Source organism: Ylistrum balloti, unplaced genomic scaffold (assembly GCF_031769215.1).
Source record: "Ylistrum balloti isolate Yb309-2 unplaced genomic scaffold, AGI_CSIRO_Ybal_v1 Utg370240, whole genome shotgun sequence".
In the NCBI taxonomy this organism is placed as follows: Eukaryota; Metazoa; Mollusca; class Bivalvia; order Pectinida; family Pectinidae; genus Ylistrum; species Ylistrum balloti.
Window position 1 is genome coordinate 1183259 of NW_026782195.1, and position 24597 is coordinate 1207855.

Consider the following 24597-nt stretch of genomic DNA (forward strand, 5'->3'; position numbering starts at 1 on the left):
CAAGGGGAAGTGATGCGGTATCATTTCACGGAGATTATACGGAAGCTCTCTGGTATTTACTTCTAAACTGACACTTCACATCAAAGCAAGGCCTTCGACGTCTTCAGATCTAATCAACGATACGTCAAGAAATGGGAATGGTATGGGGAGCTATCCATGATACCAGTAGATGAAAGTGATGATATCCTACTAGAAAATTAACCAACTGACGCCAATTCAATTCTTACACAACAGATCATCACTGATTTTGCACGCTACTATTGTCGACGTATAAATGTGTAATAATTATGCTTGATCCTTTGTCTATCTGCTTTTCCTTTGTTTAACATTTTACAGACCAATGCAGTTGGTAATGGACACAGAACGTTTGCATTGGAAGTAAAATCCGTTTAAGTTGGATGCTTATTACACCAATAGACGCATTAAATGGATCTCCAGCCTTTGCATATTTATGTAGAACACACGTGTCTCTCACTCTGGACAGGTTTATCCATGAAGTTTATTCGGTGTTAGATTTCTTTGTCTCACCTTTGGTTCGAGATTAAGGATTTCCCTGTCAGAGTATTAAAATGACATGACAAGAACAATTTCTTTTGTATCTTGGACGTCACGTCTACAAAGCGAAACAGTGGGACAACAAAAACACATACGTTATGAGACTAGCCAGCAGGGTGAGAGAAAAATAATAATTCAACCTCTTGTTGAAATGGTACAGGAAAAGAATAAAACACGACTTTGTAACTATACAGAAGGTTAGGTATACCTATTGTATATCGTAATTTAATTTCATCATACTAAATATGGCTTCAGCCCATGTGTATGCGACCTCGATATAGTGCTATATTCAGCATTGTTGTTGTTTTATCAACAATATGTTTACTTAATATGCAAGAGGTTGGAGAAAATGGTCAATCATATGTAGAAATTAGGTAAAATGGATATTGTACTATCGGGTATACAATTTGTATCAGAATGTCTGACTCGAGTTTTGCTTGAATAAGACTGGATCAGCGGAGTCACCAAAGCTATGAAGGAGTCGTACCAGCAGTCCCTAATCCCTCCATAAAACCATGTACTGAAACGTTCTGCTGGAAAATAATTTAGTTAGATAGTTAGATCTTGTATTGGTACACCTATTGGTTTTTAATGGAAATTGATAAATCGATTGGAATTTGAGACACTTTTATGACAGATCAAATCTACTCAAGTAAATTAACAGAACATTTTATCTCCACTGAAAGTTTGTGTTCTGATTAACAAGACACATGAATCAAGGTAAAACCCGATATTTAGAACAGGTAGAATAACGAAAGGGTGAACGTAATGCTGAAATACTGAATGTTAATTATGTTCAAGGAGTAAATATTTCACCAAAGTTTGTCGGAGAGAGTTCAAATGAACAAAAGATTTGGAATAAATTCAGAATTTTTTTCATTAGAAAAGACAATATGGCTTACATAAATAAAACCAGGACAGTAGTGTAATTCCTTGATAAAACGTTTTGTAAAATGGACAGGTAGACTATTATAGACTCTGTGATTGATTACACTTTGTAGCGCAATATATATTTATCTTCACATCCACAGTTCTCAAGTAGTCTTGGTCATGTCAAATTTTCACATTTCCTTTTGTTTTAAGCGTCTGCAATTACTGAAACTACTTTCTGATATTTTGGAGAGACGGGTCGTAATTTTGGGGAAAAATATATTGAAATGAAATTAACACTGTACCACAATGTAATATAATTCTTTGATATTTGTTATACTAAATTGACCCTGGTCAAGTGAAAGCGTCCTTTTTATTTGACCTTTGATCTATTCTGCCACCTCAAACTCTTCTGTAGCTAACTGTAGTAGCTAACTGCATTACATTTACCATATGATGCAGAAATTCAACGACAATGAGTTTTCCATGATTTTACTGTTTACTTTGTATCAGATTTATAAAATAATGATGATATATATAACTTGAAAAGTTTATTTATGTAGTGAAATGCGTTGTTATGTTTCATTGTTGTTATAAAGACACAGAATGGTAGGCAATCAGATTTTTCGGTCTTGCGTCATTGGTATACTGGTTACATAGGTATCTATTTAGTTGGTCGTCTTGATAAGTAAATCATTCATAAAACATGTGTCAAGCGAAGATGTCACCAGTTTTTATCAGAAATGCTGACTTTTCACAGAAAGCACCGATTCCAGAAACAGAAATGTCATTTTTCTCTCGGTGGGAAAACTGGCGAACTCGTAACACAGGATTTCAAAAGATGCAGGTTGATGAAAATCATGGTCGTCATAGTGATTTCATTGTGAAATATTCTGTTTCTTTGTGTGATATGAAGCTACTGGTGTTTGATGCTCGTTAGTTTGTCTGTTATTGTTGTTATCATTTGAAAACGTGACGTTACTTAATTGGATTGATCAAGATTTACATGGCAGGTGTCGTCGATGAAATAGAAGACGCTTGCTCTTCGAAACATCTGGTCTTATTCCCTTCGTACTTTTCCAGAGTCTTCGTATAAATCTTTCACTTGAACATATCTTGCCATTGTTTTACGGAATTTTAGTTTGTATAATGATTATGTACATGTTAGTTTTTTCTTGGTGTTTTTTCAACAGTTCCAAACCATTCTATAAGCTACTGACTGCATTTGTCTTATCTGCTGTCTGTACGGAAAAATCTAAACACTGTTAGTGGCAATCACTGGTTAAGGTACATTACTTGGAGGACGTATCTGTCATGGAATCTTACAGAAGCTAGAGACAACGCTATTTTCTAAATCAATGTTTTTGATTTATAGAGGTGTTGCAACAAAGTATATGGTTAGTGATTTTAATAAATCGATATGTCCTCCTTTTAGATGGAGAGTGATCTGGTTTTTGTCGCCCCAATGATTAACATGGCCAACATGATGGCAGAATGGACGAGACGCTTGTTTCTATTCCGATTTGAGCACACATCTCATCTTGCACCAGGACCAAAATGGAAGGGTATGATATTATACCAGCATTATTACTGAATGCCACCAACAGACCACAGTAACGTTACAATGTCAGTATATTAACGTTTTAGAATGACGCCACAAAGTTATCATTTGAAATTATCCGAGCTGAGGTCGGTGCTATTAATGTTCGCTAACATTTTGTAGACGACTGTTTTGTTTATGCCGTACATTAGCATGTTTTCTAAATGGTTAAATGTTTTACCCGAGTCCGTTAGCGATGTGTAAAAACTCTTTTTTTCAAATACATATTTGTATATGTGTTAAAGTATGGTTATATATTGAAGTCATTTAGTTCATAATATATCATTTTCTTCAATTATTACCAAAAAAAATTGTAAATCAAAAATAAAGTTAATGTTCATATTGTACCAAAACATATCCACTCGCCATCTAGGTTGCCTGATAAACTTATATGGATGTTCATGATCGCTCTGCAATGTATTGCCTGTCGTAGTTTTTCTACTCTTCACTAGACTTCACCTCGAAAATACAACAAGTCTAATGACCAAAAACATATTGTAACGTAACTTATTAGTCATCTGTACCGTTCAAAATGAATCAAATATATTTTGCTGTTTTACTGTATTGTTTATCAACAGGTGTTCCGCATGGCCGAGACTTGTTTTACATATTCGGAGCTCCATTAGTCGGACACCCCCTTTACACGTATAGCGAGACGGACAAACAGGCCAGTCGCACCGTGATGACTCTATGGAGTAACTTCGTAAAACATGGGTGTGTAGAAATGATTTTTTTTCATAAATATTCTGCAAAACCCGCCCACATATCTAAAAAATATATTGATTTGGCTGAAATTGGTCAGTCTTCCTTCTATCGTGTTTATATATCGATATTTGATCACCTTACGGAAATACTCGCTTACGGTTCATGTTCAGTAATTTCAATATCCATGTCCTTTAACTCAGTAAATGATAAGTGTTTGCCCCTCAAAACACCCAAGTTGGAATTTCTTGACAAAACAAGTGTTTATTTCCAATTTATGCATTTTAATTGCAAACTTATGCATATATCGTATGTTTCTACGAAAACGGCAAGTCATCCCATTCTCTAGGTTTTCGTATTAATTCACTTCTTGATTTAAGCTCATATATTACAAAGTGTTGAGAAATTATGCAATGTAATATACATTGTATGTCGATAAGACACCACATCCTTGAGATAAAAGGCTTTGGTGTTATGAATGAAATATTTGGCTTCTGTGAGGAAGAGGTGCGTGACTCGATGGAAGGGATATTGTTTCAAAAAAATTACCAAAATGTGGTATGAAGCATTTACAGGTCAAAGGTCAGCGAAGTCATGCTGTTAGATGGCCTTATAAAAAGTGATTGCTCCTTTGATATCGACGGAAAAAGGTCACGTGTCAAGGAATTGTAACCTAATCTGGTTTAAACTGATTTATATCTATAAAGAATTCTTAAGAGATACTCTGCAAGTATTCTTTGTGGACTTACCGATGTGCCCAATAAGTGTTCGCTAACATTGTTTCATTCATACGATCTCCAATAGAGAGATAATAAGCCTGTAGTAATATATCTCACTGTCAAATCTGACTTCTAAACAGTGAACAATGCTTAAATTTTGGCATGATTCGTGCAAACAGTTTCCTTCATTTACACATTATGAGAACAACGGATTTCAGTGATTGAGATCTTGTAGATAAAACACTTTAAATAAATTTACACTGTAAAGAAATGGAAGATTCGCCTTCTTGTAGCGTAAAGATTTCTTAACAGTAACCAAAATATGTTTACGACTATCTCGCTGTAACTGACGTCTAGTCAACGAATCAACATCAACAAAGAAAGGGGATATAACTCTCATATATAAACTACCTGACGTGAATTGGTTTTATCTGGCAATGAGATAAAAGCTAGCCTTATTGTGGTAATTTCACGTTTTCCTTTTGTTTCATATTGTTTATGATAATTATGACCATGTCCCTTTGTAAACTGCAGGATAGAACGTGTTGTCGAAAATATCTTAAAGTCCTATTATCACTGGAAGGATACAATTTGCACTATGTTACAATAAACGATAATTGTTCTGAAGAAATACCTACATGTGCATGCATTTAATTATTTTCTATTTCCCATCGCGGTTGCATGTTTGTATATTTCTCCTGTGAAGTAGGAAGGAGATTCATTACTCACCTATCTATACGTTAATGTTATCATTACTCCTATAAAATGCTCCCATTGTTAAATAGCACAAGGTTTCGATTATTGAGGATATTGTTAGTTATTCAATATGACAACAAATTATTCAGACTAGATGTGTTAGTGCGATAGACCTGTGGACTATGGAGCTCTTTAGTGGGATTGGCTTTGTAGAAGGTATACCACTCATGTCTGACAAAGCCTGGCCGCCAGATTTAATTAATTAAATCCAAATGATAAATTATACAGTCCTTCTAGGATTTGTCAGTGATAATAAATGCCTATATTTTGTAACATAGAAAGCGCCTGAGGAATCCAAGTTGACCGAAAAAAGTATTTAATTCTACAAGTGGAGTTGTACTCTTCAACAAATTCTTAAATAATCTCAAAAAAAAAGGTTTTTCATGTTTTTATTGCGAATTTTGCGAATGAATTAAAACGTGGCACTTGGTCCACAGCAGTATCTACCATTTGCAATCTTAAAGATAGCTTAGCTTGCAGAACGTCGCCTCAAACTTTCCACAATTTGGTTGTTATACATTCAGACTCTAACCATTGTGGTGATGCTGACACAAGTGATATTAATTGTACTAGAGACTTTCCTGTGATGTTTTGATTCCTTATGTCGTCATGTACCTAGCTTTAACCCCAGACCTGCACACAGCCATCATTTTATTGATGATTAATTCTACATTAAAGAAATAAAACACATTTAGATTTACTTTATTTATTTTATGTTTCAGTAGCCTTTTAAATTTATTTAAATTTGAAGAATTGCCAAACTATGTAACTCTCTTGATAAATTTTGATACACCTTGTGTGACCACTCCAACCTTGTGTTACTGTAAAACAGAATTAACCAGAGGTATCGAAATGGCAGACAAGCAGCTTTACATCCTTGACAAAAGGTGCTCAGTGATATTGATTATATTGTTTTATTGTTTAGATTCCTGACCCTGGACGGAGAGACACCGTACCTTATCTACAACACGTCAACGCGCTCCATTAATCGTCTACTCTTGGACGAAGAGAAACTGAACATCCAAGCCCACCCCAACTTCAAGCCTAGAAAAATGGCATTTTGGAACACATTTCTACCTCAGATGGACAAGTCTGGCTGTATCTGTTCCGCCAGTGGCTTGTCCTTATATGTAGACTACGTCCTCCTGTCAATATCCTTACTATTATCTGTGTGGTGTGTGGGGCGTGGACTAGACAGCTGATGATTCACATGGCTTTGTACTGTTGAATATTTTTATATATTTCCACCTTCATAAAATACATGAAATTCAATTATTGAAAATAGGGTGCTGCAAAATGGCACAAGTGCACCATGCGTATTCATCAATTTGCCAGAGACTGTCTCGGAAAGCAATAAAGCGTTGGACTCTTACTGGAAACTGACCAGTTATGTCCGGTCCATCATTGTCCGAGATGTCTGTCTGTCGCTGTAACAGTATATACGACCCAGACGTAATGCCAGTAGATATGGCGATCAGCTTTAACATCGAGACAGATCGATGGTATCGGTCTACCTATGTTGATACTCCGTTACGGATACGAGTGTTATGACTCGTGTAATGCACCTATTTTATTTGCCGGAGACTGGAAAACTAAGAACAATAGACAATTAGAAAATATCATGTTAACACAAGCTACAGTATCATTAGCATCAATACAATAACTTTCAGAATCAGAAGTGTCTAACTTTAGTAGTTTACGCAATAGTGTTGGAATGTCACATCCAAGACATTTGTCATAACACTATGAATTATTTTAGCCATAGGCTTCAGAAAATGAAACCATATACGTAATATCAACTGATTTTATCAAAATTTTTGCAAAAACTGAGTTTATGTTAATGCTTCAAAATGTTCTTAATTTCGTTTGGCAGTCATTTTTTCATTCGCATTTTTATATTATATAACAATTAGTTTTTTACCACTTTCTAACTGGGTATTGATCATGTATAGCAGAATTCTACTAAACTGAACAAGTTTATGTGTATGTTGTTAACAGTTTGAAATTCAAGGTTATCAACGGAAATGTATTTATCTTTAATTGTGTTATGTTATTTGTAATTTAGTTATAATTTTATATGTATTGATAGGTTGTGGTTTTTACCTGTATATGTACAATACGTTATCATGTATATCAATACAAAATATATTTGTAACAATTCGTTAATTTACCTGTACAGTTAATAAGTCATATTTCATTATACAAATATTTATAATTGTATATTACTCGTTTAGCTGTATCAACGAACACAAGATGCAGATTAATTTATGTTTATTTTTCATGTTTTTCTTAATTATTAATTCATTAGTTTTTTCATCTTTTCTTTCTAACAAATAAAAATGTCTCCAGATTTCAAAATGAAATTCCCAGATCAACGTTTAAAAGAAAAGATGACATGGCGTCGTTTCATCTAGAATTTTTCCAAATTTTTTGTCAAATATAAGTAAACATCAACACCAATGTCTCCTCTTTGGCGACTCTGGTTATTGTTGTTTATTATCTGTGTGTCGATATTGTTAAAAAAAGGGTAGAAATTTTTTCTCAATTAATTTTTTATCTGCTGCTGTTTTCTTTACTGTTTTTAGTTTTCTGTAATACAACTGTAAATTATAAAAAAAAAATATATACTTCAGCGATTCTGATCATCAAATTGTTGAACAAATTGATCATAACCCTGCTAGGAAAAAATTTGAATTAAAAAAAAACCAACAAATTGATTTCTTTCAGACAACTGGTGGAAAATTTTGTATGTATGCATAACGGATCAAAATCGTTTTCATAAAAAAAATGGAATTTCATCGCCACACTCCTTCCAACTATCTGACAGTCTGACCTTTAACCATTAAACTAATTTGGAAATGTTCACATATAGCATGAGCGATCAGAGATCTAGATCAATATCGATTCAGGAAGATTTTCACCATAACTCTCCTTATATTATAAATACATAGAGCATCGGTCAAAATCATTGTCCACTGTTAATGTCACACACATATAAGTGGCTAAAGACCGTCCCTTGTCTGGGTATAACAGGGAACAAGTGTTGTTGACCTCTTCCTGTGTTTGTTTGAGGGTTTTTCACATTTCTCCTATTCATAAATATTTAAATCGACTGAAATAATGTTATGTTGTTATTTTCTGGAAAACTGAAAATTATATCCGTGAACTCTATCATATATTTCGAATTTCGTCCCGCGGATTTATATAAAATATCTAAGTGGTTTTAAACATCATTGACGAATGGTTTGAAAATTACCTTTTCTCCAGTAATTTGTCCTGCAAAAGACGAGTCTGTTCAATGTAAATATGCACGTTATATCAAATGTTGTTATCAATGTTCTTCAGAACAGTACGTATATCACCATCGATGTTGTCTCTATCTCATAGCATTGCTACTTGTAATGAAGATCTTAAATATTTATCATTATCTGTCATATATATTAAAGCAAAATGCCATTACCTATGAACAACTTTATGAGAAAATATTGTCAGCTTTTTTTCTTGTCACTTACAGTTACCAACATGTAGCAGCAAAGGACTCATTGACAACGGTGATGTCGCATTATGTTTTACAATAATGTTGTCGCATTGAGTTATATCTAAACTCAAGCTTATTCGCATTGAGCTAAATCTAAACTCGTGCTTATTTCCATTGAGCTATAACTAAACTCGTGCTTGTTAGCATTGAGCTATATCTAAACTCGTGCTTATTCGCATTGAGCTATATCTTAACTCGTGCTTATTCACATTGAGCTATATCTTAACTCGTGCTTATTCGCATTGAGCTAAATATAAACTCGTGCTTATTAGCATTGAGCTAAATCTAAACTCGTGCTTATTAGCATTGAGCTATATCTACAACTATGGTTTCAGAGTGAACTTAGCTATAAATGAATTTATAGTGAACTATGTATATATAAAGCTATGGTTTCGCAGTGAGTGATATCTATGGTCATGGTTTCGGAGTGAACTTTGAGTTACATATATAAGACCATGCTATTGTACTAAGATTAAATTGTAATCATTGTAGTTAGCTATACCTGTAACTATGGTTACGCTGTGATTTATGACATAAGCTATGATGCAGCAATGTGCTCCAGCAAAATTTCAAGCCAAAAACAATGTATCCCCAAGGCATGTCAAAATGCATACCTAACCAAGAGTAAATAACATATCAAGCAACTTTGGAAGTAAGTGAAGTATAGCATAGTTTAAGCGTTTTAGGCAAAAGCATTACTTGTGCAAAGATTAAAACAAATGCACATAGCATGTGCTTTCCACGTTTCGTCAGCTTGTTATCTTACCGCTGTTAAACAACTAGTCAACATGTAACTCATATTTAGGGAATTTTCTTAAATTGGTATGCATCAGCATTCTTTTGTTTAACATTACTATATGTGTTATGTTTGTTTATAATACACAAAGTCTATTTATTATTGCATTGCACTGCGGTGGTAGGAACGAACGCCATTCTGTTTTAAATGATAATTAATCTGATATTGCTTGGTTTCTGGAAATCTACATTACCGTTACAAAAAAAATGAATTCATTCCAATGAATTAAAGACAGTATCAAACTTATTTATCATCAATAAATCAATAATCATAGCATAACGAATATCAGTTTCTTCTTGAAGCATGGAACACGGTAATTTTATTATCCCATACAGAAATCATTGGTCAGGTGAGTCGATCATTCTCTATTTCAAAATATTCGATCTGTTACTGGAAGGTATAACTCCCCAATAGTAACATAGCAGGGCCAATTATCAGGATGTTGTTGTTATGTGTATATCTTGTATAATTCTGGAAATATATGTGTTCTATTTGTTTATACTGTGTATAAATGTATATTCATATATGCTTGTTGTAGAGACAAGTGAAATAAAGTACTTTTTCTTCATACTGTGTTTCAATCCTTTATATACAGCAGTCAAAACGTTCCCTTTGAAACACTTTCTCTTGTCGAGTTGCTTTACATTCTGCCTTTAAGCTTTTCGGTAGATATACCTGATACAAGGTTTCTTTTCAACTCATGATCACTGAGATTTGTTTATTACAATTGTCATCCCCATCTGATAGCAAAATTAACTTCTTTAAAAAGCCTCCGTTCCAACTGATAGATCTCTGTAACACGTCTCCTTTCCTACTGATAGCCAGGTAGATCTCTGTAACACGTCTCCTTTCCTACTGATAGATCTCTGTAACACGTCTCCTTTCCTACTGATAGCCAGATAGATCTCTGTAACACGTCTCCTTTCCTACTGATAGATCTCTGTAACACGTCTCCTTTCCTACTGATAGATCTCTGTAGCACGTCTCCTTTCCTACTGATAGCCAGATAGATCTCTGTAACACGTCTCCTTTCCTACTGATAGATCTCTGTAACACGTCTCCTTTCCTACTGATAGATCTCTGGAACACGTCTCCTTTCCTACTGATAGTCAGATAGATCTCTGTAATACGTCTCCTTTCCTACTGATAGATCTCTGTAACACGTCTCCTTTCCTACTAATAGCCAGATAGATCTCTGTAACACGTCTCCTTTCCTACTGATAGATCTCTGTAACACGTCTCCTTTCCTACTAATAGCCCGATAGATCTCTGTAACACGTCTCCTTTCCTACTGATAGATCTCTGTAACACGTCTCCTTTCCTACTGATAGATCTCTGTAACACGTCCCCTTTCCTACTGATAGATCTCTGTAACACGTCTCCTTTCCTGCTGATAGATCTCTGTAACATGTCTCCTTTCCTACTGATAGATATATGTAACACGTCTCCTTTCCTACTGATAGATCTCTGTAACACGTCCCCTTTCCTACTGATAGATCTCTGTAACACGTCCCCTTTCCTGCTGATAGATCTCTGTAACACGTCTCCTTTCCTACTGATAGCCAGATAGATCTTTGTCAAAGTACATATACGTTTAAGCAATGTACGGTTGGAAGAAGTCCTGTTTATTGTACAGAACGTGACAAAGTTCTACATCGATAACGTCAGAATGTTTTTTTTATAACATTCCACGAGTAAATCGGAAACACAATACTTGACATCCGTACATCAACATGTCAACATTGTATCTTTTAGTTGCCAAATCAAGCTTACAATTCAAGAATTCGTTGAAAACAAAAATCTTGTAAACTGATCTTTAAACGTATCAACATTATACACGTGCTAACAACACGCGTAGGCACAATACCCGATCGCATGCCAAGCAGCACAATCATGCATTAAAGGTACACCTGTGTGAACTTATATTGTATTTGGTCAGGTACCACTCCATCTTCGTCTGCTGATATTTATCTTGATTCATATCGTTAATTTCCTATATTATTTAAATTTAATCGCCGTATTATTCAAGATGGAATGTTAATTACAAACAAACCATTAGTTCTTAGTGTTTTAGATCCGCCGTTATCTTCAAACTATCCTTTATTTACCTGTAGGAGTACCACACGCTGTTAAAAATTCATGTTCTCCGAGTACCTGACTTTGATTTTTGTGTTGGCATATGTTTTAATCCATCCCTATATATGTTACATGTTGAATCTAATATTGTTATGTATAAGGGGAGCCTGCATTCAACCATCAATGCAATCTCTGGTAACTACCACGAGTGTCCCAAACATCCGATGATAAAAAACCCTTAAGGACTAGGTCATGTCAGTCAGGAATGATGATAAAGATTTTTTTAAATGCATATTTGTAAATTTGGCTTGTCCAACAACCACCGATAGGACAATGATAGGAAATATAGGAACAAGAGAAAATCTTGAAAAATATCTACAACGTCACTTTCTAAAGCAACATCGCAACTGCGAAGGTTCTCTTGTTTTGGATTCGATTACAATTTGAAAGAAAAAATCCATTAATCACGAACTTCCATTAAATCTTAGCATCAAATGAAATATTCTTTCTACTTCACCTCACAAGCTATTCTGACAAATTTAATTTAAACCTGACTTCGGATTTCAATGATGTGAAAAGATTGTGGAAGGACGGAGGGGGTATGATGGATGGAATTTGATGTATGACTCCCACCTCTGGGAAACCATTTCCATGACCCTGGTTTCAGTTTTCGAATAGCTATTATTTATTTAGTTTTCTGTTCTTCTTGTTGATCCCATGATACTTGGAAAAATGATTAAACACTTTTGTGTGTAAATGATATTCAAATGGTAGCATTCCTAACAAGTCATTGACCTCTGCTTTAAATTCATTGCCTATGTATGGCTGGGGACTTTTAATCTCTTCAAAATATATCGAGATACAGTCTTCAAAGTAATGCATCTGACGGTATATACACTCCAACTATAGGTTACAGGAGCATGTACATATTCTTCAACGTTTGAAGCAAAATTCGTCATTCTCTGTATCATTATCCCACGCTATGTGACTTGAAACAATACTGGTATCCCATGTGTCATGGTTGGTGTAGTAGTTACAGCTGGTGAAAGAATGGTTCTCTCCTTCGTCATATCATAACTCCACATATGAAATGGACAGATATGTAATTCAGTGATCCATTCCTTTTCCATGCGAAACTTTTTGATTGAAATTCCTAGCTAGATATAGTTTTTTGAATCCAGATGGACATTCAGTACTGAATATAACCCATATGAGTAAACTGTTAAATAAAATACAACCAAAAGTCCATACATATTTCCACAGGGGAGTTAGAGGCTTCTCCTATGACGAAATAGCGAATTCACAAGTATATAGACATGTCAAAACGTGTCTTAAGGATGGCGTTAATTCATTGATAAATGATCAACAATTCAGCAGATTCACATACCATGAAACATTGCTTCCCAAAACTAGCCAATTCGGACTGGCACTCGGTGGCGACAGTAACATAGCATACCTTCACATAAAAAACACTAGTAGCTGTTGAGTAAATAACGACTCTCAAAATCATTGCTTGCCTGGTGGGATCGGGGGACATTTTAAACGGAGGCTCACAGAAAGAATCAAACCCCAAAACTTTCTAGTAAAAAAATGAAAGCTTATTTGTTAGTATTGTGAAAAGGCCGAACGGGAGTTCAGACAAATCCAAAAGATAAAACGTTCTTAAGATTTCTTTGTTTCTGTGTATTCGTAGTCTTGACAACCGACAAAGCAACTTCACCAATAGTGACGCAAACTGATATTCTAGTAAAAACAAGATCTAAACAGGCATTTTGGTAGGAGAATCTCAGTAAATACAAGGGCCAGAAGAACCATGGGTGGAATAAAAGATCCGAACCAAACGAACAAAAGATATTTCCAATTTTCCATTTTTTTGGATAGCTGATGTCACATCGATTATCAAGAATGACTCAGAGAAAAATCTCACAGTAGTATGTTACAAGTAACAACCATCAGAATTCTTTGCGTCCTTCAATCATTGTACAACCAAACTGCGAGGATGCCTTTAAGAATGATCCGACTGTTTAGAGATCCAGGAAACACAGACCTAGATTTCAGCGAAACTGCCGAAAGAGTCTCTAGCTTAAAGCGACATGGTTCTCGATCTAAAGAGACCCGGAGTCAGGACAGACATTCGAGGATGGATTAGAGGCTGTCTCAGAGGTTCGAGATCACCTGAGAGTAAAGGAGTGACGTTTCCATTGATGTTCTCAAAGGCATTGTCTTGTAAATGAAATATGTTACCAGCAATATCCCTACTCAACAATGACTCAAATCTACCGCAGATAAAACCGAATAGATACGATAAAAAGAGATCTGATTACCATACTTAAATCATCAAGCACCACGAAATGATTATCTTAGGAAATTATGGACGTTGGAGCTGGAGAAAAAAACGACTATCGGTAACAGATGCGTGTTAAATAGGACCAAGATGTCCCATTATGGCAACAGAGCTGGGAGTGCTTGAAGCATTGTATCAGAAGATGGGCAAATTATATATATAGTTACTTTACTGATATATCTAGTTACTTTACTGATATATCTAGATACTTTACTGCTATATCTAGTTCCTAATATACTGCTAATATATCTAGTTACTGATATACTGATATATCTAGTTACTTTACTAATATATCTAGTTACTAATATACTGATATAGATATATCTAGTTACTTTACTAATATATCTAGTTACTTTACTAATATATCTAGTTACTTTACTAATATATCTAGTTACTTTACTGATATATCTAGTTACTTTACTGATATATCTAGTTACTTTACTGATATATATATCTAGTTACTTTACTAATATATCTATATATCTTTACTTTATATATCTAGTTACTTTACTGATATATCTAGTTACTTTACTAATATACTACTGATATATATCTTTACTAATAGTTACTTTACTGATATATCTAGTATACTAATATACTGATATGTCTAGTTACTTTACTGATATATCTAGTTACTTTACTGATATATCTAGTTACTTTTACTGATAGATCTAGTTACTTTACTAATATATCTAGTTACTTTACTAATTACTTTTCTATATATATCTAGTAGTTACTAATATACTAATATATCTAGTTACTTTACTGATATATCTAGTTACTTTACTGATATATCTAGTTACTTTACTAATATATCTAGTTACTTTACTAATATATCTAGTTACTTTACTAATATATCTAGTTACTTTACTGATATATCTAGTTACTTTACTGATATACTAGATATATCTAGTTACTTTTAATACTTTACTTTACTGATATATCTAGTTACTTTATGATATATCTAGTTACTTTACTGATACTATACTAATATATCTAGTTACTATTACTAATATATATCTAGATTACTTTACTAATATATCTAGTTACTTTATTCATATGTCTAGTCACTTTACTAATATATCTAGTTACTTTACTAATATATCTAGTTAATAATTAAAACGAAGGATTTATATCTGAACATAGAAGCCCAAAGGCCTGACTCCAGTAACGACTATTTAAGACTAAGTGAGTTATAAGTTCTATTTATACCCATATATTATAACTATTAATATATTCATTGTTAATGTAATTCACCGTATTTCAGCTATCAGCATGTACATATAGAAACCAATTGTTAGGCTGAGGTCAATATGATATTAACTGATTGATAACACTTTAATCAATTATCAGTGAATATTTTTAATACAAACATTTAAACAATAGTTCAAGTTTATAATTAGTCGCCTCTAACGATCCGATACAAACGGGGCTTCATGGGGTACATCTGAATTATAGTTCCATATTCTATATTATCCACATTAACGAACTGTTAACCAATCTGATGTAAATATATACTTTTTAAGATAGTGATCATTAACTGCCATCTGGTTGCATGTGCTGTTATCATTTTTCCATTATTTAGTGTGGTTTATATTGTAACCCTCGTAAATACTATCCGAAAATACCGCTAGGTTAGAGAGAACTTCTCTTTAGCTCGATCGGTTGAGCACGAAATTAGTAAGTCAGAGGTCCCGGGTTCGAAACCTAGCTGCAATATGTAAACCGTTCCGTTTTAAATCGTCATGTTGAACCATTCTGAAATATTCTATATATCGCCAGCCTTTTAAAAACTGTGTTCAATTATCAGTATCACCAGGGACGTATAATATAGTTATATACGTCCCTTGTGGCATAGTTCTCTTGAGATGTGAAAGAAAATACTAAAACAGTTTGAGTCGGGTTTAAATAGTTTTCTATAATTGTGACTACATAAAAACTGCACCTGCTGTTTGTGAGTGTGACAGTATTGGCCGGCGAACTGATGCATCCCATCAATGTTTTCTTGTCTTATTTATTACTGGTGTCAGCCTTACGATTCTGTCGAGGATAGATTCGTTTACGTGTATATAGTACCACGGACTTAGGAAGACTACATCTGTGTCCTTGATAGTTCTAATGTGTAAAATGTATACTGCACTTAAAATGGAAAGTAAATAAATCATTAAAATAAATGTTATGTTTTCAGGTCATGTCAAAGTTTGTATATATTTACACTAACGTATTAATGTTCGTAGTGTCTTACCTATCGTAATCAATTCAGTAAGAGTGAGCTCCCTTATCAGAAGTCTTTAAGGTGTTTACGTTTGTTCGATTGACTTCGCGTCGTCCGTTTTCTGTCTAATTATTGTCAACTAACGCTTACAATGGGATATCTGTTCCACATCTGCATATTTTCTGCGATAACTTTAATTTCAATCTTACCAACATCAGGTTCCAGTATAGATGATGTAAGTATCTGAACACAGAATGGATATTTTCTGCTGTGTCGAGTGATCAGTGGTGATATACGAAAGTCAGTGTAAGTGACTCGAACTGAACAGCCTGTGTCTGAATCAAACCGGATGCTCCTACTGATGAAATATATTTTGTACCTAAAACACTCATGGAAACAAAGGCGCTGTTTACTTTATGAATAATTATAAACTTTAGACTGCCAAACAGTGCACAATGGACAGTCACGTGCAGAGTAAATCTATATTTAGATCTTCATGCATTCGTTCATAAAGATGTATGTATAAGGGTTCAACTGAATTCCTTGACTTCATTGTAAATTGTTTTGGTTACGAGTTCTTGTTTTGAATTATAAACAACCTTTGCATGTAGCCATGACATGTAATATATGCAATCGTACTCGCCCTTACATATATCACATTAACAGCAGGGATAAGCTTTTTGCCGCTTATAATGATAATACAACATGATAATATAATGTATACAAAAGTCCTTTCACCTCAAATCAAACTTCACTCAAGTTCCTTTGTGCAAGTCCATAATTGCAGTTATTCATTTGAAAGGATGAAAGGGCTACACGAAAATCAATCCACCAGATACATTGACCAATTAGGGTCATATGCAAATAAGAGGTGGGCCCTCATAGGACTGGTCAAGCTTGGTTCTGCAAGCAAATTGTAGACAAGTGAAAAGAATTCACTCTCACATGTTACACCACCTGATGAATTGGCTGTTGTTCACGCAAATTCGTTCATACATATGCATGATTGCAGTCGGCTTGTTTTAATAAAAATACAGAAGTTATTTATACTAAAAGTAAAAAATACAACATGATTAATTATATTGTGTTTTCAGATATGTTTCCCATTGAGTTGTAAAAAGAAAAGTTCCCTGGAGTGTCAGAACAGCACACCACGAGGGAGATGTTGTGTGATAACATCTGAGAATGTGATATACATCACAAAGTAAGTATCATATACTACTTGTTACAGTAGATATACAGCTGTACATACCATACAAAATTAGAAAAAAGAGAAACAAAGCGATTGTTGAGTACCTCATCATTAATACTTATTCAGAAACCATGATCACTAATTAGTATCCCCATCCTTTGGTTACCATGGAAGCAAATAGTCAATATCACTGATTTCTGCATTTCCAGATATCTCCAAGACCATTCTGAGCAATATTAGTCAGGAAACTTCCTACACACATCTAGTGAATGGTCTAGTAGTACCTTCTGCTATAGAAGTGTTTTCAGTTTCAGGATTTCATTGGGTACACTGGATACAGTCAATTCATTGCATTTTCTGAAGATATCTCTGAAACTTTTTAAAAAAATAACTTCATGAATTACCAGTAGACTTCAGTCACCACTTCCTTTCCATCATTCACATTAACTTTTACCACTAAACATTCTATATGTAGATTTACCTCTGTGATGTATTATACTGATGACTGGGATCCCATTGTGGAGGATCTGAACCTTAATATCCTTGTTAATGATTATAATGACTGGCAGTTTATACATTTATAACAATCCTGATGAGTGCATTAAACCTGAGATTATGTCAGTATCTCCTAAAGCATGGGATCCAGATGCACAAGGAACAGATAATGTATCGAATGTCTGTTGAATTATTATGAATGACTTTTTGAGTTCTATTAACATTTTTATTATTCTGGGACTGATGAGTGCCAAACCAATAAATGATAGTACAATTCTAAGTAGATGCCTGCTGTCATACTTCCTTGTCTGATCAGATGGCATGTTGGTCCTCCACCATGAGTTTTCCTCTAACATGGAAAACAGCATTTCGACAGTGAATTGTCCCTTTAGCTGCAGAGCAGTAAAATGTTTGACAGAGCTTAAGGTATTTATTGATAATGATATATACATCAAATGTTTATTTTCATGTACATCTATAATATTTGATTTTTCAATTATTATTTTTTTCTTTTTTTTTAGGGTGGATCTTTCCAACTGTAACCTTCAGACTATTGATAAGAAACTTACAAATCACCCTAACTTAACCACTATGTAAGTATATATGCCAGCTGATACTTTATATAACTCAGAAAGTTTAAGTGGATACATTTTGGCCAGTTGTTACATAAAACAAGATAATTCCTGCATGAATAGGAAGTCATCTAGAATCACAAAGATGCATTTTTCAAATGAAAAACTTTGGAATAAATAGAAATAATGATTAAGGATAAAAATTAAGAAAATATCACTTCCCTGTTATACTCTACAACAGGTACGTATACATTTCTGATATGTAATTATAAGTAGACTATACAACTTGAATGAATATCCATGATACTAATGTTACCACTTTCATTTTTTTGCAGATTACTACAAGGAAATAATTTGACGAGCATAACAAGGGAAGATTTTTATCAAACCACACAAATTGACCTCCTGTGAGTTTACTTCATTTTTAGGCTATGCCTGACAGACCTATTCCTATGTCCTTTGCAGAAAACCATAAACTAGTCTGCAATACTATCAGTCAATTCTTTCCAGCAAGGTTGGAAGAATACCTAGCGAGAGAATGTAACGGTAGCGTTAATTTCAAGTCACTGCCAGATTTCAACTTGTGCTTATCTTCCATAGCAACCAGTATATCATAATTAAATTTATAAGAAAAACTAACCAAACTGAAACAAGATTTTACTCCAGATACTAATGACAATGAAGTCTGGTCTAAGTACTGTCAAATTCCACTGTAAATGGAAGTTCCTTTTGTTTTGAGGAGAGAATATGTGCAGAGGATTATCGAATTATTAAAGTGTCTCGAGTTTCACAATATTGGCCACTGTCAACTTCAAAAAAATCGCTGCAAAGTTTCAAAATTTGATTGACAAATCTAAATATCATCTCTATAATGTATTTTCTTTATACGTTCTGAAGTTTTGAATGATCATGTATGTACTGTATGCATATATCCTGATCTAAAATCATCAGCCAGAATGTTAATAGAAAAAGATACACATTATCATGTGATCAATATCATTAGGTACATGTGTACTTAGAATCATACAGGACATAATACAAACACAATACTAAAAACAGCAATGGAAACCTATTAAGACTACAGCGTTATTTTATCATTTGTCAGAGTGTTACAACCAAACCTGAGGTGCCCAGGGGGACCTAATGCATGGGAGTCTTATGGGCCAGACCACAAGACAGACACAACTCGTTGTAAAGGGGAGATACAGACTTGTCAGCTCCAAAATGGTATAGTATATAATATGTTCCAACAATGTATCAAACATTCTGTAGCATGTATAAGGATATTCCCAATGTGTGCCAGGACCAGGTGTATTACATTTCTTGCCAAAATGTTTCAGTCTCTTTTCAAGCCGTCCTAAGAGAAAGTTCAAGAAAATCTAAAGCATAAGACAAAATGTAATAAATTGTTGTTATTATAAGTAGATTCCCTTAGGATTTTTAAATATTCTTATTTTGTATACATATGTATTTCCTTATATTAAATGGGGATTTTATTGTGATGTTGCAGTAACCTGTCCGAACACCAACAGTGTGTGTCAACATGTGGGGCCTAACATGATGGAATGTGTATGTGTGGATGGTTACCATGGATACAAATGCTTAAGATCGGTTTGTATTGACTATAAAATTGTATTTCTTCTAAGGAAAATTTAGTTCATTCACCAATTAAAAATCAGCCAGGTACTGAAAAAGTATTACTCGGGCAGTGATCAGTTTGACAATAGTTCATAGTAATGTACACGTCTAGGCCTTGTACTGATTAAGATGTTGTCGGGGAGCCGATGTTTATGGAACATATATAGTACATAGCAATGTACACGTCTAGGCCTTGTACTGATTAAGATGTTGTCAGGGAACTGATGTTTATGGAGAATATAGAGTACATAGTAATGTACATGTCCAGGCATTGGAAAGGAGTTAAATGATCATGATTAATGAATGACTCTCTGTACCTCTTTGGCTACAGCATTGTTACATACATAAACCTCTTTCAACGTATAATTGCCAAGAAAATAGACTGGTTTTGTCAACATTTTATCACAGTTTGTTTAGAAAGAGCTTCAACCTATATACTTAAAAAGAGTTCATGATAATTTTTTAAAAAAATCCAAACTTTGAATTGTCCCTTTGATTTCTAATCTTACCAATTATTTGTTAATTGTAAAAGCAAAATACATTTTTATGTAGAAACATGCAGTGAGAAGACCATGATCAGATATGATAAATTATGTAATCATTTAATATCATCTAATGTGATAATCGACAGTTATTTTTCATGATCAGTCACTGGTACCTTAATATTTTCTTGTGTTTATGCTAAATAAAAATCCTCATTATGTATAAATATAGATTCCACTTGGCACTGATATTCATTCTTTTGTGAATTCTAGATAAGTTAGGTATTGTAGTTCAAGTTATAAAAAAGAACACAGGATACACTCACTTTATATGTATATTGAACACACACAGCTGATTCATTGATTAACCACACTGAAAAGCCTATCAGATATTTATTAATTGATAATCAATTATGGATTTTATCTGATTTTCCCGTCCCAATCAATTTTTCTTTACATTGATCCATAGTAGTCAGTTTCATAGAATTAAGTACTGCATACAATTTGCCATTGATACGTCAATTGATATTTAGAATGTTGTGCATTGTTTTTCCAGGGACAGTTCCCTTCTACCTGGTTTATGATTGGACTGGCAGTGTGTACTGTTGTACTCTCCATGGGGTTGTGGTTGGTTGAGAATCGATGTAAAAGATCAACAAGGGTACCCACACTTTAAACTGACTGAAATTTTTCACCGCCCAAGTCTTTCTTACCCATTAGATGGATGTATGGTTTAAAATGTTTACAGCCATTATTTGATACTGATACATTTTACTACATTCCCATTGCATTTCCATTATATTACAGCAAATTCACAGGGACTTGGTGCAAATTCCTAATCATGATTTACATATAGTTACTATATATATAAAGACCATAGGTTAGAAATTCGTGCCAAGTCCCTGTGAAAAAGTTACCATGTTCAAAAATTTAAATGTTTGTTTATCAATGTGTGTGTCATTCTTTGTGAAGAAACTTTATTTTTTTTGGATGTTGGAGAATGAGTATTCAGATTATAAAATACTTGCATAGGTGCTTTAAACTTTTCAGTTAGCAATCTTGATGTGTATTTCACAATTGGTTCCATTTTCATTATTTACAAAAAATATTGTTCTGTGAATTTAACTGTTACATGTCTAGGATAGCTAAAAGCTAACATTGATAATAGTGTTTGGAATCAGTGGCATAGCAAATGTTTTTAGGAGTGTATGCTTTCAAAAGAGGGTCTAGGGGCAAAGCCCTAGTGGGAGGGGGTTGGGGTCTGGGGGGCAAAGCCCTGGTGGGAGGGGGTTGGGGTGTTGGGGGCAAAGCCCCCTGAAGGTATCAGGTATTAGCTTATTAGAAATATCTTTTCTATTTACACCAACATATTTTATTCAACAAAAATGACAAAATGCAGTAATAATTTTTGTTAACAATTATCGCTGTTTCGAGTGTATGCTTAAGCATACAAACATATATTATTGCTACGTCACTGAAAATCAATACAAGCTCAAGTGTATTGATTCTAATTTTCATATTTTCTATTGGTCATGCCAGATCTACTGATAAACAAGTGACTTTTCAGATGTCTCTGCATATTGTTGGATGTTATGATTATCTGTGTATAAAAAGGTGTTTCAATAAAAAATGGTCCTTCTATGTACTGATGGCTTGATTTACATAACTGATATAAAAATTGAAATATTATGATATATGCATGTTTTTAATAAAAGGAAAAATTATATTAAGATTGAGTTGTTTCTTTCTGTACTACATATATATGCGAAAGCAGTAAGGAAAATGATGATGTGATCTAGACATTTTATGAAATGATGACAGGTGATGGTGTAACAACAGGTGATGGTAGATATTGTGTGTAACAACAACAGGTGATGGTAGATATTGTGTGTAACAACAACAGATGATGGTAGATATTGTGTGTAACAACGACAGGTGATGGTAGATATTGTGTGTAACAACAACAGGTGATGGTAGATATTGTGTGTAACAACGACAGGTGACGGTAGATATTCTATGTAACAACAACAGGTGATGGTATATATTGTGTGTAACGACAGGTGATGGTAGATATTGTGTAAAACAACGACAGGTGATGGTAGATATTGTGTGTAACGACAGGTGATGGTAGATATTGTGTATAACAACGACAGGTGGTGGTAGATATTGTGTGTAACAATGACAGGTGATTGTGGATATTGTGTGTAACAATGACAGCTGATGGTAGATATTGTGTGTAACAACAACGGGTGATGGTAGATATTGTGTGTAACAACGACAGGTGATGGTAGATATTGTGTGTAACGACGACAGGTGATGGTAGATATTGTGTGTAACAATGACAGGTGATGGTAGATATTGTGTGTAACAACGACAGGTGATGGTAGATATTGTGTGTAACAATGACAGGTGATGGTAGATACTGTATGTAACACCAACAGGTGATGGTAGATATTGTGTGTAACAACGACGGGTGATGGTAGATATTGTGTGTAACAACGACAGGTGATGGTAGATATTGTGTGTAATAACGACAGGTGATGGTAGATATATTTTGTGTAACAACAACAGATGATGGTAGATATTGTGTGTAACAACGACAGGTGATTGTAGATATTATGTGTAACAATGACAGGTGATGGTAGATATTGTGGGTAACAACAACAGGTGACGGTAGATATAGTGTGTAATAACGACAGGTGATGGTAGATATTGTGTGTAACAAGAACAGGTGATGGTAGATATTGTGTGTAACGACAGGTGATGGTAGATATTGTGTGTAACAACAACAACAGCTGATGGTAGATATTGTGTGTAACAACGACAGGTGATGGTAGATATTATGTGTAACAACGACAGGTGATGGTAGATATTGTGTGTAACAATGACAGGTGATGGTAGATATTGTGTGTAACAATGACAGGTGATGGTAGATATTATGTGTAACAACAACAACAGGTGATGGTAGATATTGTGTGTAATAAACACAGATGATAGTAGTGGAAGATCCAGGATTTGGACGTTGTATTATAACTGGAAGAAAAAGGGTAAAAAACACTCCAACACTGGATATGCAATAGATCAGTCCTGTCTTAACCATCACCATATTCTCTCCCATATCTCAGTTTAAAAAAAACAGACGAAGCCTATGTTCCTTAAAGGCCATCTGACGTTCAAACATGCAAAGGGTTTTGTCACTGTATGGATATAAAAAGGGCCAAATCCTCAGAATTTCTCTCTCCTAATAGATCAAATTTGGTTGAAATCCATTCAGGCGATTAGGCAGAGTAGCGTTTTAAAGTTAACATTTAAACTATTTTCCTATCTAGTGGCCTGTCCTCGGAGATTTATTCGATGTCTTTTTCTTAAAAAATTATTATCCGTTCTTCACACAACCCACTCAGATGGCCTTCACCCGTCAGGCTTCAGACCAAAACTTGTTTGATGTATAGTCAGATGGTCAAATGATGAGCCTGATATACTGAGACAGGAAACAGCACCACGCACCCGTTGCATACTTTTTTTTTGGCTAGACATACACTTGAAGTCAATATGAACAACAGTATGACAAACATTCTCGCTTATCACCATTTTAGAGTCAATATCTGTCCTTTTCTCTGTCCCGCTGTCTTCAGTGTCGTTCATTTTATTTTTAGTTCACGCAGAGACGTATATATCACATATATGTGTTGTATATGTCTCTGTGTAAACGCAAAATTTGGTATGATGTATGATTTTTTATGAAACATGTCAGGAATTGTTCGATTTACTTCGCGAGAGACTCGTCTCATATAAATAAACTCTACTCTCAGTGTATGGGCGGTAAAGTCATGGAGTTAAACCCCGATAGGCATTGTGAATCTTCACAAGATATGATGACGTCAACTTCAACACCTTCATTAGTGTATATACCTACAGGCAGACATTCAAGGGAATCTCACTATATTGTTAAGGAAATGTATCAAGCTAATTTGTTGAAAACCGCAGGTATTTTTAGATAATTCAACACGCGTGATTAAGTAAACGGAAGCATACCTACATTGTACG

The 24597-nt window shown here is 34.3% G+C and overlaps 2 protein-coding genes across 2 annotated transcripts in view; both read left to right on the top strand.

The window, feature by feature from the left end:
- Positions 1 to 6544, top strand: part of LOC132552202 (pyrethroid hydrolase Ces2e-like) — a 56216-nt gene extending 49672 nt beyond the window's left edge. Inside the window, exons 9-11 of the mRNA XM_060216351.1 lie at positions 2861 to 2990; positions 3604 to 3739; positions 6128 to 6544. Of these exons, the coding sequence (XP_060072334.1) occupies positions 2861 to 2990; positions 3604 to 3739; positions 6128 to 6404 (543 nt within the window). The 3' untranslated portion in view covers positions 6405 to 6544. The remainder of the gene's footprint in view (positions 1 to 2860; positions 2991 to 3603; positions 3740 to 6127) is intronic.
- A 9719-nt stretch (positions 6545 to 16263) lies between these two features.
- Positions 16264 to 21785, top strand: LOC132552196 (all-trans retinoic acid-induced differentiation factor-like). Its single transcript, XM_060216345.1, has 7 exons — positions 16264 to 16406; positions 17266 to 17375; positions 18380 to 18451; positions 18766 to 18837; positions 19536 to 19657; positions 19941 to 20041; positions 21107 to 21785. Exons 1-7 carry the CDS (start codon positions 16323 to 16325, stop codon positions 21224 to 21226), a joined length of 681 nt encoding a protein of 226 aa, XP_060072328.1. The 5' UTR covers positions 16264 to 16322; the 3' UTR covers positions 21227 to 21785.
- Positions 21786 to 24597: the final 2812 nt, after the last annotated feature.

Coding starts and splice junctions, on each gene's coding strand:
- LOC132552196 (XM_060216345.1), top strand. CDS start 16,323: ATGGGATATCTGTTCCACATCTGCATATTTTCTGCGATAACTTTAATT. Junction 18,452..18,765: donor CACCCTAACTTAACCACTAT/GTAAGTATATAT, acceptor ATTTTTTTGCAG/ATTACTACAAGGAAATAATT. Junction 20,042..21,106: donor GATACAAATGCTTAAGATCG/GTTTGTATTGAC, acceptor TTGTTTTTCCAG/GGACAGTTCCCTTCTACCTG.